The sequence below is a fragment of the Clupea harengus genome, chromosome 21 (assembly GCF_900700415.2).
Source record: "Clupea harengus chromosome 21, Ch_v2.0.2, whole genome shotgun sequence".
Classification (NCBI taxonomy): Eukaryota; Metazoa; Chordata; class Actinopteri; order Clupeiformes; family Clupeidae; genus Clupea; species Clupea harengus.
In genome coordinates, this window is record NC_045172.1 from 10,106,394 (window position 1) to 10,119,493 (window position 13,100).

The 13,100-nt window shown below is 44.0% G+C and overlaps 2 protein-coding genes and 2 non-coding genes across 7 annotated transcripts; 3 read left to right on the forward strand and 1 right to left on the reverse strand.

The window, feature by feature from the left end:
* The first annotated feature begins 3,011 nt into the window (after positions 1–3,011).
* tpt1 (tumor protein, translationally-controlled 1) lies at positions 3,012–8,480 on the forward strand. The gene is made up of 6 exons (XM_012840723.3): positions 3,012–3,162; positions 3,861–3,928; positions 4,863–5,053; positions 6,286–6,391; positions 7,283–7,399; positions 7,935–8,480. Exons 1-6 carry the CDS (start codon positions 3,135–3,137, stop codon positions 7,935–7,937), a joined length of 513 nt encoding a protein of 170 aa, XP_012696177.1. The 5' UTR covers positions 3,012–3,134; the 3' UTR covers positions 7,938–8,480.
* Positions 6,658–6,728, forward strand: LOC116218279. The gene has a single exon (XR_004162783.1). It is a non-coding gene; the product is annotated as a small nucleolar RNA SNORD58 (small nucleolar RNA).
* Positions 7,444–7,571, forward strand: LOC116218281. The gene has a single exon (XR_004162785.1). It is a non-coding gene; the product is annotated as a small nucleolar RNA SNORA31 (small nucleolar RNA).
* Positions 8,481–9,031: 551 nt separating the features above from the next.
* On the reverse strand, positions 9,032–12,881 carry gtf2f2a (general transcription factor IIF, polypeptide 2a). Of its 4 annotated transcripts, none has more exons than XM_031558610.2 (6): positions 12,711–12,881; positions 11,256–11,303; positions 10,626–10,707; positions 10,330–10,429; positions 9,973–10,116; positions 9,032–9,737 (listed from the first exon to the last, which is right to left on the reverse strand). In XM_031558610.2, the coding sequence occupies exons 1-6, from the start codon at positions 12,760–12,762 to the stop codon at positions 9,612–9,614; spliced, it is 552 nt and encodes a 183-aa protein (XP_031414470.1). In that variant the 5' UTR covers positions 12,763–12,881; the 3' UTR covers positions 9,032–9,611. The 4 variants fall into 4 exon arrangements, with proteins under 4 accessions (XP_031414470.1, XP_031414469.1, XP_031414472.1 ...); XM_031558609.2 differs by lacking the exon at positions 12,711–12,881 and adding an exon at positions 11,821–12,696; XM_031558612.2 differs by lacking the exon at positions 11,256–11,303.
* Positions 12,882–13,100: the final 219 nt, after the last annotated feature.

Here is a 13,100-nt window from a genome sequence, read left to right on the forward strand (position 1 = left end):
TCTGCAAAGCCTGTGGTGAAAACTGTGAGGAAATGGACCAACGAGTCAAAGCTGGAACTACAGGCCTGCTTTAACTGCACTGACTGGAGTGTTTTTGAGGCCGCATCTACATCACTGGACGAACTCACGGACACTGTGACGTCATATATCAGTTTTTGCGAAGACATGTGTGTACCCACCAAAACGTACCGCATCTTTAATAACAACAAACCATGGTTCACAGCAAAGCTCAAGCAGCTTCGTCAAGCCAAAGAGGAAGCCTTCAGGAGTGGGGACAGGATCCTGTACAACCAGGCCAGAACACACTGACTAAGGAGATTAGAGTAGCAAAGAGAAGCTACTCTGAAAAGCTGAAAAACAGGTTTTCAGCTAACGACCCTGCGTCAGTGTGGAGGGGCCTGCAGGACATCACCAACTACAGGAAATCCTCCCCCCACTCCATGGAGAACCCTCAACTGGCTGACGAACTGAATGTGTTTTACTGAGATTTGATCACCCCACATTCACACCCCTCACCCGCTCCAACCCAGACTTCACACAATCATCTGCACCCCCTGTTATCACCTCCCCCCTCCCCCTGTCTCCCCACCGACTTCCCACCGGCATTGACGGTCTGTGAAGAGGATGTGTGCCAGCTCTTTCAGAGACTGAAGACAAGGAAGGCACCAGGCCCAGATGGTGTGTCTCCCTCCTGTCTGAAAGCCTGCGCTGATCAGCTGGCCCCCATCTTCACACGGATCTTCAACAGATCTCTGGAGCTGTATGAAGTCCCCTCCTGCTTCAAACACTCCACCATCATCCCGGTTCCCAAGAAATCCTCCATCACTGGACTGAATGACTACAGGCCCTGACGTCTGTGGTCATGAAATCCTTTGAGAGACTGGTATTGACCCATCTGAAGGGCATCACAGGCCCCCTGCTGGACCCTCTGCAGTTTGCCTACCGGGCAAACAGGTCAGTGGATGATGCAGTTAACATGGGGCTGCACTACATCCTGCAACACCTCGACTCCCCAGGGACTTATGCAAGGATGCTGTTCGTGGACTTCAGCTCGGCGTTCAACACCATCATTCCAGAAGTCCTCCTCACCAAACTCACCCAGCTCACTGTGCCTGCCTCCACCTGTCAGTGGATCACAAACTTCCTGATAGACAGGAAGCAGCAGGTGAGGCTGGGTCAGCCAACATCCAGCACCCGGTCAGTCAGCACTGGTGCACCCCAGGGATGCGTGCTCTCCCCACTGCTCTTCTCCCTCTACACAAACGACTGTACCTCACGAGACCCATCTGTTAAACTAAAATTGGCAGACGACACATCAGTCATCTGGCTCATCCGTGATGATGATGAGTCTGCATATAGGCGGGAAGTTGAACAGCTGGTCCTGTGGTGCGGTCGCAACAACCTAGAGCTGAACACGCTTAAAACCGTGGAGATGACAGTGGACTTCAGGAGGAGCCCCCCAGCACTGCCCCCCCTCATCATACACAACAGTACTGTGTTGGCTGTGGAATCCTTCAGGTTTCTGGGATCCACAATCTCCCGGAACCTGAAGTGGGAACCCAACATCAACACCATCATCAAGAAGGCCCAGCAGAGGATGTACTTCCTGCGCCAGCTTAGGAAGTACAACCTGCCTCAGGAGCTGCTGATCATGTTCTACACTGCAGTCATAGAGTCTGTTCTGTGCACTTCAATCACTGTCTGGTTTGGATCGGCCACCAAACTGGATAAGAACAGACTCCAACAGGCAGTCAGGTCTGCAGAAAAGATCATCGGTGCCAACCTGCCCACCATCCAAGACCTGTACACCTCTAGAGTCAGGAAACGGGCAGGAAAAATCACTGCAGACCCCTCACACCCCGGACACAAACTATTCAAACTCCTCCCCTCTGGTAGACGCTACAGATCACTGTTCGCCAAAACCTCCAGACACAAAAACAGTTTCTTCCCCCTCGCTGTCTCACTACTGAACAGCTAACCCACTGTAGCATATATATTTATCCCTGCACTTCTTGCACTCTACACTTCTTCTTTGCACTATTGTTGTGTATCATTTCACAGCTATATAGCCATTCCGCCTTGTATATATTTCTTAAACTTCTTAGACCGTTGCACTGTTTGTTTTGTATTGTGTTGTAATGTATAGTTTGTGTAAGCACATTGAGAGACACTTTACCAAGTCAAATTCCTTGTTTGTGCAAACTTACTTGGCCAATAAAACCTGATTCTGATTCTGACATTTGTGTGAGACAGTTGCTGTGGCCAATCAGAATTAGTTTCATTTTCAGCTTCTGGACCCATCAAGTCAGCCAGTTACATGGTTAGAAGTAATTGTGTTTCATGCACGAAGTTTCATGCTTTTATCACAAAAGTGAACAATTTTAGACGATAGTAGCTGTACTATGGCTTTCACACTGAGTTGCTGCATGTTCACCAGACAAAAAAATGACTACACATAATATATTTATTATTTCAACAATAATAATACGACATGTTTTCATTTTATATGTGTACAATACAATTATAGGGGAAAATGCATGTGTATTTGGAGGAGGTGACGCGGAACCACTTTAGCTGATGCCAGAGCAGGAACTTGCAAAAATGCTAATCTGCCGCATACAAAATGAAGACGGTCACTCCCACACTCTATAGATTTTGACATATATAGTTAGACGCTGCATTGCCCCCTGAAGTCTATAGACAATATAGGTAAGCAACACAATGTAGTCCATTCCGTATCTACTTTAGCATATTGGCAGCAACATCTTTATTTTTTCCAAAACAAGACAACAGTTCGTTACAAAAGACCGACTGAAAACCCAATTTTACCTCACCAAACCGTTTGCCTAGGTTTTCTACTGGCGTTGTTTCGCTCAAATCTTATTTTTGCAGATTTTGCGAAGACATTCAATGTTACATCGGGATTTTTTCTTTGGAACGAGGAGGTGCTAACATTAAAAACTACAAACTTTCGGTGGACTTTCATAGGCTATGCCTATGAGGCCTTTGACGTCATCGTTCACGCCAGTAATTTAGATGAGAGAACCATCAGCCGGTCTTTTCAGCTGAGTCCGTCAGCAGGGCAGTATCAGCGGGCTGGAAGCAGAGAAACTATCCTATACAATCCTGCAAAAATGATTATCTACAAGGATATCCTCACTGGTAAGAATTACTGCAATTCCTTAATATGTGCTATTTTTGCATTATGGTGGATTTAAACAATTTAGTTGACTGTTATACTGATATCTATAGTTTCATGGGGCCTAAGCGAAGCCGAATAGCATAGCTAGCCAGCTAGTTAACGTTACGCCTTTGTAATGTAGCTAGCGTTTGGTTGCCAATCCCAGTTTTCACACAAGTTAAAATGTTTCCGGCATTGTCTAGTTCTACTCTGCCCTAACAGTTAATTTTTTGTTAATGTAACGTCGAACGATTTATTATTTAACGCAGTCTGGCTAAATGGTGACGTTATCGCTTTGTTGAATGAGACCGGCTAAACTTGGAGAAAAGTAACGTTAGCTATAACCTGCTAGCGTCAGGTTTGTTGCCCATGATCAAGGCCTATGACGTGTGACCACATAAAATATCATATGTTGACTGTGCTGTGGCAAGTATAGTAATCGTTGACTGAACATTTATTAACTTAGTGTTGTTAACAGAACGCTCATTGTCTCAACAAAAACACAAAGATTTAAAATGCCGGCCAACTCAAATTAAGCAACGTTAACGCTATTCATCGTTAGCTAACTCGGCCAACGTTAGTGCCACACTGTTATAACGCTACCGTATGTTAGGCCTTGCCCTGTGAGTTGTTAAGATGATGGACTTAAAAACATACATTTCTCTCTGTTTTTGTGAAGGTGACGAGATGTTCTCGGACGCCTTCAAAATCATAGAGCACGACATGATGTTCGAAGTTGAAGGAAAGGTTGGTAAAGTCTTGTTGGCTTAAAATATTTGGCTGGATGTCTTCACTCACACCTATGACTAGGATTTATCTACGTCACGCTGAGTGTGCAGTCATCGGAGTAGTTCTCCGCCCAGCTCTGGAATTTACATCTCAGGGCCTATTCTACTGGTAGTTTTAGTGCTGCATGGTTCTTCCCCCCCCCCCCCCCCCCGATGTTTCTGCATGGAAAGAATCCATAGAGCAGCTGACTTATCTGCTTGAGTGGTATACTTTTTTTTTTAAAAGATGTTAGTTTTCAGACGTGTATACGCTATCTTCTTTAGCTCTACTTTATCTAGTGTAGAGTGCAGGCACTGGCAGAAATATGGACTGCCTTGAAAATCCAACTGCAGCCAGTCTGCCATATAATTTCATCATTGTCACTGCTGTGTCACTGCTGCCTTCTAACTTTTCCTGTAATAATACGGCAGCAAATATTCTACGTAAGCAGAGCAAGATTCTTCACAACGATTTACTTCTGGAACCCAGATCGCTGGGGGTCAGTAATCCTCCCTTGTGCAGGCTGGAACTGTCCCAAATTTGCTCTTGTTACAAGAAATATTTGAAGGCAACAGTGATGAGAAGTGAAATATTTGTTAGCCGTGCACAGTCTGCCTCCCTGACGGGATCATGCTGTTGTACTCAACCACTGCTTTTTCTACGCGACTGGTCAGGAATGGTCAGCACTTTTTGTTCACTGCGCTGGTAGGCATTGTGCTGCACGACGGAGGACCAGTCGAATAGGCCCGGAGTTAGTGATACAATGTACTGAGTAACATTTAACTTGATGTCCTCTGGTGTCAAGGGTAACATTCACATTTGGCTTAATGCCTCTGGGTTTTGGCCTCAATTTATAAAAACAAGGCAGAAGAGATGCATAACAATACTCACCCAACTACCTTGCCTATTATAGATGGTTTCGAGATCGTCGGATGACATCGATGACTCTTGCATTGGGGGCAATGCATCAGCTGAGGTCCTGTCCGAGGGAACACTCACTTCTACAGTCTCCGGAATTGACATCGTCCTGAACCACGATCTTCGTGAGGTTGCCGCCATGGACAAAAAGACCTACGTCGGGTACATCAAGAAGTACCTGAAGGCGTAAGTGAGATTTGGGTTAAAAAAATGTTTGAGTTTGTTGCCACAGAAGTGGGTGAAATATTGGAACACTCTTGAAATTGTTATACTGTTTTAACGAGACCTTTAATTCTGCGCTTCTCAAAGCTGGTCTTTTGCATGGTGTAAGGAACATTCTTTAGACACCTGAGCAATGGTGGAAGAGTAGTGCAGCTTTACTAGTCTTGTTTCATTAACATAATTAAGTCTGATTCATTTGATGTCCTGCACGATCCCTAGATCTAAACATCATTAATATCTTATCCTTGTGGTAGTGGTGACGCCACACTCACTGACACCTAGTTTGGTGGCACTATTATTCCGTCACACAAAAATGGCAGCTTTAAAATGCTGCAAGACATATAGGTATTTCAAAGGCTTAATTATACATCAGTCGGCTCATACAACAGTCCTGCAATAAATCTCATGATTGTTATAATGTTGACCTAGTTTAAGAAGGTGGCGATTTAGCTGTATGATCATTTTGGAGGATAAAGTTTATGGTGCTGTTAAACTATTTAATTACAGTGTTTGTTATTTAGCCTAGCCTTACTGATTGAAATGGGGTGGTCTAAATGATAGAAACGCATTTCGGTACAACGTAATAAAATACAACAGCACCACAAACTGCAGCCTTCAAAATGGAACACGCAGTTAAATCAACAGCTCTCTAAATTAGTTTAAACAAATACTGATTATAACCTTCGTCAAGCTTAGAACTGGCAATTGAGTGTATTAACGATTCTTGTTTTTGGGTGTCCTCTACATGGGTTGCCATAGTATTATATCAGTGGGTTAATATTTCACTGCATTCAATTTAGAAATTGTATAATTAAATTCCTAGAAGGATTGAATTAGCTTTGAAGACAAAGAATGGGTCCACTTGTTAGTATTTGGTTGTTTTGAACTTTAGATTTCCATTTTGCTTTGCGGCATCCTTGACAGCTCAGTGGGTCTGCGTGTGGCTACACTGGGTTTAAATATCTGGATGCTAAAGTGAAAGTCCCTGCGCTTTCTGGTGTGTGCCATACAGTGCCATTTCGGTTTGAAGATGGGACGACATACTTTAACAGAGCAGTAACCATTGACGTTGGCCTGACCAACATTCAATTTTGTATACTTCACCAAAAAAATGTTTTCATTTTAAGTCCTCTAAAGACTTGGGATCATTGTTGAAATATATTTTATGCATAACAGTTTGTTTTCTGTGTCTGCAGGGTCAAAGGTAAACTGGAGGAGGACAGCCCTCAGAGGGTGGAGCCTTTCATGGCGTCTGCTGACAAAGAGGTGAAGAAGATCGTCGAAAACCTCAAGAATTACCAGGTTAGTGGTGCAGGGCATCTCCATGTTTTCCGTCTGCTCAACGGTCCTTTGGGAAGCGGGGATAAGTCTCTGTGTTCCTTTGACTTTGCCGAAGTGAGGAGCTACCTTGAATCCCCAATTGTAGCAATCTATTAAGTAAAGGTGATTGTGGCATTCATGCCGGTTCAGAGTAAAGCCGTGATCTTATGAAACATCATGGGGGGGGGGGGGGGGGGCAGGGGACGCTTGGTTGCAAGATAGGCAAGTTATGAGATGCTTGGTGAGACATGCAGTGATGACACTCTTAGGACACCTTTAGAGGTTGCGACCAATGAAATGAATTCATGAGCTGAGCATGTCTTGACCAATGCACTTAAGATCAACAGATATTTGAATGTTCTGGCAGATCAGATCAGTCGCCTGACATTCACAGAGCTAGATCTCTCATTAAGAGTTAAATTAAGCTACTTACACAAGAGTTACCCTTGTATTCAATTTTGAAATGAGTCTTCGAACATGACATTAAAAGCGAATGAATTACTATTCAAGCCACGGTGTTGCACCCTAATGTTCCACTGTTTGTCTCGCGTGGAGATGGCATTACAAAATTAAAGACCCTCACAAGTTGATGCATACTGAAGGATAACTTGTGTGGTGCGAAGAGAATATTGTTGAAGTATGAAGAGAATGTATGGTTGACAAAACAGGCCTCAGTCATGGAACTTTATTGGTAAAAATGTGTGAACCTTGTTATGTCAGGAGACCCTCTCAGATTTATCAATGATTGATGGTTAAATCTGATGGAATTAATTCCAGTTGTACAGGCGTGCTATGTAATGGTGTAGAAATAGAATGGAACTTAAATGGAATTGTGTGTTTTGGAACTCATGAATGCCTTCTTGTCTTTTGAAGTTTTTCAGCGGGGAGTCCATGGCCCCCCATGGTGCAGTCGGTCTCCTGGACTTCCGTGAGGATGGCATCACACCTTTCATGTTGTTCTTCAAGGATGGGCTGGAGATGGAGAAATGCGTAAGTGTTGCTTTGTCATTTGTCGGTGTTCATGTCTTTTCCTCCAGCATCTTCTGATAGACCTGAAGCCTCTCTCAGTGGCATCTTGGTTTGCAATCAGATGCAACAGCGAGATTTCCTTGTGCTTTCTGCCGGTCCTGTTACAGGGTGGATTGAATAGTGGAAAACAATAGGAGCATTTGTAAGGCCTCCGATCACATACAGTTTAACTGTTCAAACCATAATTTGGGTGTAGTGTGCAAGTCCAAATTGCTAAGATGTGAACAAATATTGAAATAGAAGTACTAAGAAACTTGTGATGTGAACAAACATGAAGTATAGTGTTTTTCGGCTGAGAATCTAATGTTAATCTTATTAACTGCTGGTGATGTCACACAATTATTTCAGTTTTACCACTTGAACACTTGTTTGCACGTAATTGTCATGCTATCAATTTTATTAAATGTATTTTTATATACCACTGGCTTTTGTACCACAGGCTCTTAGATACTCCTCTTGGCTATACTCATTATTTCCCTTTTATTTTTCCTGACAGTAACTTCTCCAAGCGGTTCCCATCTGCCGTCCGCTTGTTCCAAGTCTGCCGTGGTGACTCTGGTAGAATTTTCATTCCAACATCATCTGCCTGGACTACATGCTCTTTTTAAAAGTGACATTATCAATGTTTATCACTTTTTTTTTTCCCTCCCCCAATCTGCCCAGGGGCTCATCAAGGGTCCTTTGTTGGTAGACCCCGAACAGGATTTTTTTAAAAGAAGCAAGTGCACTGGAAAAATCTGCAAGGCTGTGCACGGAGCTCACTTATTTTGTGACCGAATAGTGACTTGCAAGACAGTGGCTACTTGCTTTGCTGTGTGTCTGAGTGCATCAGGTGTACAGAGTTTTTGCCCCCATCTCCCCGCATCTGAAAATCACAGGATTGTATAGGAATTTCTTGGCACCATTTATGAATAAAAATTTGAACTGCTAGCTAAAGGTATTTTTCTGGCTGTACTTATGTATTCATAGGTGGCTGGCATGAACACAGCTCCTACAAATGACCATCTAAAAGTACACGAAATAAAATGTACCAAAACATCAATTTGTCTCTGTAGTTAATAGCAATATCACTGCACCCTGTAGACACGGTTACTGCAACCTGTAACACGGCAGGTCCTTGGATGTCTGCTATTCTATGAAGTTTCCGTATACCATTGGGCACTGAATTCTTCCGTTGCTTGAGGCTCCCGATTGGAAAAGTGTAGAATTATTCTGATTAGCTGAACTCACTTGATTTGGCTAGTCAGATGTGCTCAGCAGGCAAAGACAAATCTGCTGGGCAGGAGTTGGGGCTATGCCCAGAATTGAGAATCTCACTACTTATTACCACTTCCATTAATTTCAATGGCTGATGCTATGCTAAGTACTTTGGTCCAGGAAGTACAAAAGTGAATTAACTCATGGTGTTGAGGCTGCATGATGGTTTCAAACACTGCACCAAAATAGTCCCCATATAAATTCACTTACACACATTAATTGCAATAACCAGAAAAAATTGCATGGCAGCTTTCAGCTTAGCTGTAATGAAGTTCATGAGTTTTCGTTACTATAGCTCTCCACTGATAACATTAGATACACGCTTAGGAGAATGAACATATTTTACAAACTTTATTTTAAACGCACAGCATATTTTACAAAATAAAAAAGACAAAGATGAGGCAGATGCAAAATGTAGCAGTATACAACTTGCCCATCAAGATGGATGAAGGTTTATGAAACACTAAGCATAGCCCATCTGTATTTGTCATCCAACAAATAAGCTGTATGGTCTGGAATTCAATCACCATGCCTTAGGTTTCAGCTGTTCTGCCATCTTAATGGACTACATTGAAACCCTCCTCCAATCTACTCAACACAAGAATTAAATGTATCTTAAAGTGAAAAAAAAAATGTTCAACGATTCAAGGGCTTTCAATAGAACCTCCCTCATTTTGTCTATTCTAACTTTACACAAGGTCATCCCTGTTGGCTTATCCTTAGACCTGTGTGACAGTGGACTTAATGTTGAGATGTGAAGTAGGTACAAAGTCACACACACAGGGACAGTGAGGTAGACCATGGAGCTCCATCCAGGCTGGTTTCCCCCCACACTTGGACAACAAAGTCCCCCAACCAGGACCCGGTCCTGCATCCACTTGGGATCGATGAAGTCCTGGTCATTTCCGTGGTGGCATCACTCGGCATCCTTCTCCTCTTCTCCTTGATAGTGCCTGTATTCTGGTCTAAGCTCCCAGGTGTTTTTGTGGGTGCCCTTCACGTTGTAGATCCCAATGTCGCGAAGAATCTCTTTCAGGTAGATCTGCAGTGAAGGACAGACTTTTTGTCAAAGGAAGCAGAACCTCTGACATCTCGGGGAGCTCTGAACATTAGGACTGGTCCACTAGGAACCACACACTATTTTCTCAGTTTTTTACCAATTCATTTTTTGCTAGGAGTACATGGTTGACTGATAAAAGCTGTACTACTTAGGGGGCTAACTACCTTATCACACAGGACAACAGGGAAGGCCTGCTCTTCAAGATAACACTACATACCACCGGCTGCTTGGTGATGTCCACAAGGTCTTTGATGTTGTAGAACTGATGTTTCTCAAAGGCAGAGAAGAGCATGTCCAACACCTGCTGTTTGTCTGCTCGTGCCCTTTTGCCTTCTTCTTTCTTTTTCTTATCATACTCCAGCTACACACACACACACAATTAAAAAATCCATACATGACAAATTCTGCTGTTGCTTTGTGTCCTTAGGTTCTATGTGTCTGAATATTAATTAAAACACAATGTACCTTTTATATGGGGACATTAGAATCGGTGGGGTTATGGTTACTAACATAACCACCACAATGATATATAACACAATACATTTCCTTTTTGAATTGAATATGTTTTGCTTACATTGTATGCATGATTTGAAACTGGCTTGTAATTGGTAGTCACAGCCTTGTCCAGTTGCTGAGAAAGCCGGACTGGTTTGGAGGACTCCTCGATCTGAAGCCTGTAATAACAGATGACAGAATTAATGAATCCAAGGATGCCAGCTTGCCAAGAGTACAGGCTTTTCTAACCTAAATGTGAAGGTGCTTTAGCATTCTTCTGGAGGCTCAATGTGGGTCATGTCAATTTGACGTTTCATAGGGATTTCAAGCGTCTCTGTGTTTGTGTATGTGTATGAGTGTGTAATGACCACGTACTTCTTTAACTTCATGTAGTTCTCACTGACCGCTGGTCGGCACTCAGCCCTCTGCACCACCACACCCTCCAGTGCTAATTTGTCTTGGGGGGGAGCACAGAGAGAAAAAGTCACACACAGTAGAAATACTAGAGCAACACAGTGCATTTTGGGTCAAGGGCTCATGGCTGTATAACACCTCTGTACTATGACTGGAGATCAGCTGCTTTTTTGCAGTTGATTTTCTGTTCACGCAGCACACACACCTAATCACCAGTAACTCGACCAGTAACCAATCCAGAGAATCACTGGCACCCTACAAGACACGCTGTTCCCCAATACATGGTCACCACCATCTCTATCTCTTTCTCTCTCTCTCTCAATCTCTTCGCTTAACCTCCCTGGGCTTGGGTCGTAGACTCGTACCGACCTTATTCATTCATATTTCACTGATTTGATTATAAATGATAGGTCTCATTACGAGTGGGACTTTTCCCAAGTTTTTGAAGGCCATGTTTAAAGGGTTTTAAACCACACTCTGACATTGGAGCACCACACACACACACACACACACACACTAAAACACTCCTGAGCCTCCTTAGTCTCCTCCAGCTCGGGGTTGGGGAGTGGCGGCGGCGGGGTGGGGACTCACCTGGGCCCGGCCCTGACCCTGAGGTGCTGCCGTCAGCCTCTGACTGGCCTGAGGGAAGGATGGCAGAATGAGAACTACAGCAGGACAGTGTGGCTGGGACAGGCCCCGTTCGCCTGCCAGCCACACATCCGCATTTACGCACGCACACACACACACATCTATGCACACACACACACCCACATCTATGCACACACATACACACCACACAGAAACACCAGGGAATCTCTCTCTCATACATACGTAGGTACACATAAAAGGCACAAAAACACCACACCAACACAGGCTCTAAACAGCACACACAAGCACTAATACACGACATTACACAAAGGCACCACAGCACACATGCCAGAAACAGGACCCATACACTCACACATACTATAAAATGGTCCCACTTGCCACATACATACAAGCAAACAGCGCAGAGAGGAAGGGATCAAATGCCACACACACACACGCGCACACACCACACTATAGAAGGCACACAAGCCACACACAGGCATCAGCAAAGCACAAAGATAGAGAGAGAGCGCAGTAAAGAGCGTAGAGGTTCCACTCGCCAAACCACCTGATTTACACCTGGCTTGACTAGACTGGCTCCAGCTTTGCTGCACACTCACAACTGCATGAACACACACGCCACTGTCTACCATCAAATTTCATGAGTAGGGTTTAGTCAGCAAGCAGTTTCTTACTCCCATGCTCGCTCTCACACACACACACACACAAACAAACAAATCAACTCCACACCAATCAATGATTGCATTACAAATTTGATTGGTTCATTGGGTTTTTTGATCAGCCTGAGTGCCAACCACAACGCGTCGGAGGAGGAGGGGCTAGGCCCAGCCAAAGGGCCAATCAGATATCAACAGCACTGCGTAGAAGCAGAGAGGGACAAAGCGGCGGCAAGCTCAAGATCAACGGATCATGGTCTGTCATGGCGCCGGCTGAGAAGGGCAGAGTTTGAGGTGAAGATGAGTAGACGACAGTGGAAGTGAACGGAAAACAATGTCGCCACACATGTATCACTTACCCTAAGGTGCTACTAGAGGGAGAAGATGTGAGTGACAAGGACAGCATGCACTTAAAATGAATGACATTACTCAACACGGAATGAGAAAACACCTCTAAAAGCTCCTGCTGTTTAACACCTTCAATTAACCTACATGACTGATTTGTTTATGCATTTGTGTTGCAAACCAACACAAGACAGATCTTTTGAGCAGTGACACATTTAGAAAGGCCCATCAGGTTAATCTTAATCAGTCTGAATTTCTTGTGCAACTCCCTAGCCTTGACATGGGTCAGCTAGGGCTGATCCCAGTTGTGGACTACATTTTTGTGTGAAACCACATGTTAAACAGAAACGCAGACCTCCTGAACAAGTCTGAAGAAGGGACTTCTCAGTCCTCACAAATGGACTTCAGTCAAGGATAGGCCGAGATGGGTCCTAACCTGAAGCCGTCTCAGTGAAAACTGTAAGCGTTTGGCCTCCGACAGTCTGCATGGTGAATGGGTGCTCTCGGGGGACCTGGACCACACTCGCCTTCTCCCCCGTGCTTTCTAGAGTGGTCAGCTCCTCATTTAGGGTGAAGGAGACCTGCAGAAATCACACAGTACAAGCTTCACCAAAACGGACCACAGAAACCAACCACTTACAAATGACACAGGTAAAACAGCACAAATGTTACTTTTTCAAGTGAACAAGGATATCAGTCAAACTCATACGACATCTGTCAACCTTTATGACATCTTGTAGACTCCATGCATATAGAGCTAACTGAGATTTCCAAATAATAATTTCGACTATACTTTGCCTGAACTCTGTAGAAAGAACGGTACTAA

Excerpts from the sequence above, each read along its gene's own strand:
- gtf2f2a (XM_042702843.1), bottom strand. The coding sequence starts at position 11,574 with ATGTCGTGTATTAGTGCTTGTGTGTGCTGTTTAGAGCCTGTGTTGGTG. Across the intron at positions 10,117-10,329 it reads TTTCAAATCATGCATACAAT|CTGGAGTATGATAAGAAAAA; the intron begins GTAAGCAAAACA and ends GTGTGTGTGTAG. Across the intron at positions 9,738-9,972 it reads ACATCACCAAGCAGCCGGTG|ATCTACCTGAAAGAGATTCT; the intron begins GTATGTAGTGTT and ends CCTTCACTGCAG.
- tpt1 (XM_012840723.3), top strand. The coding sequence starts at position 3,135 with ATGATTATCTACAAGGATATCCTCACTG. Across the intron at positions 3,163-3,860 it reads CTACAAGGATATCCTCACTG|GTGACGAGATGTTCTCGGAC; the intron begins GTAAGAATTACT and ends GTTTTTGTGAAG. Across the intron at positions 3,929-4,862 it reads TGTTCGAAGTTGAAGGAAAG|ATGGTTTCGAGATCGTCGGA; the intron begins GTTGGTAAAGTC and ends TGCCTATTATAG.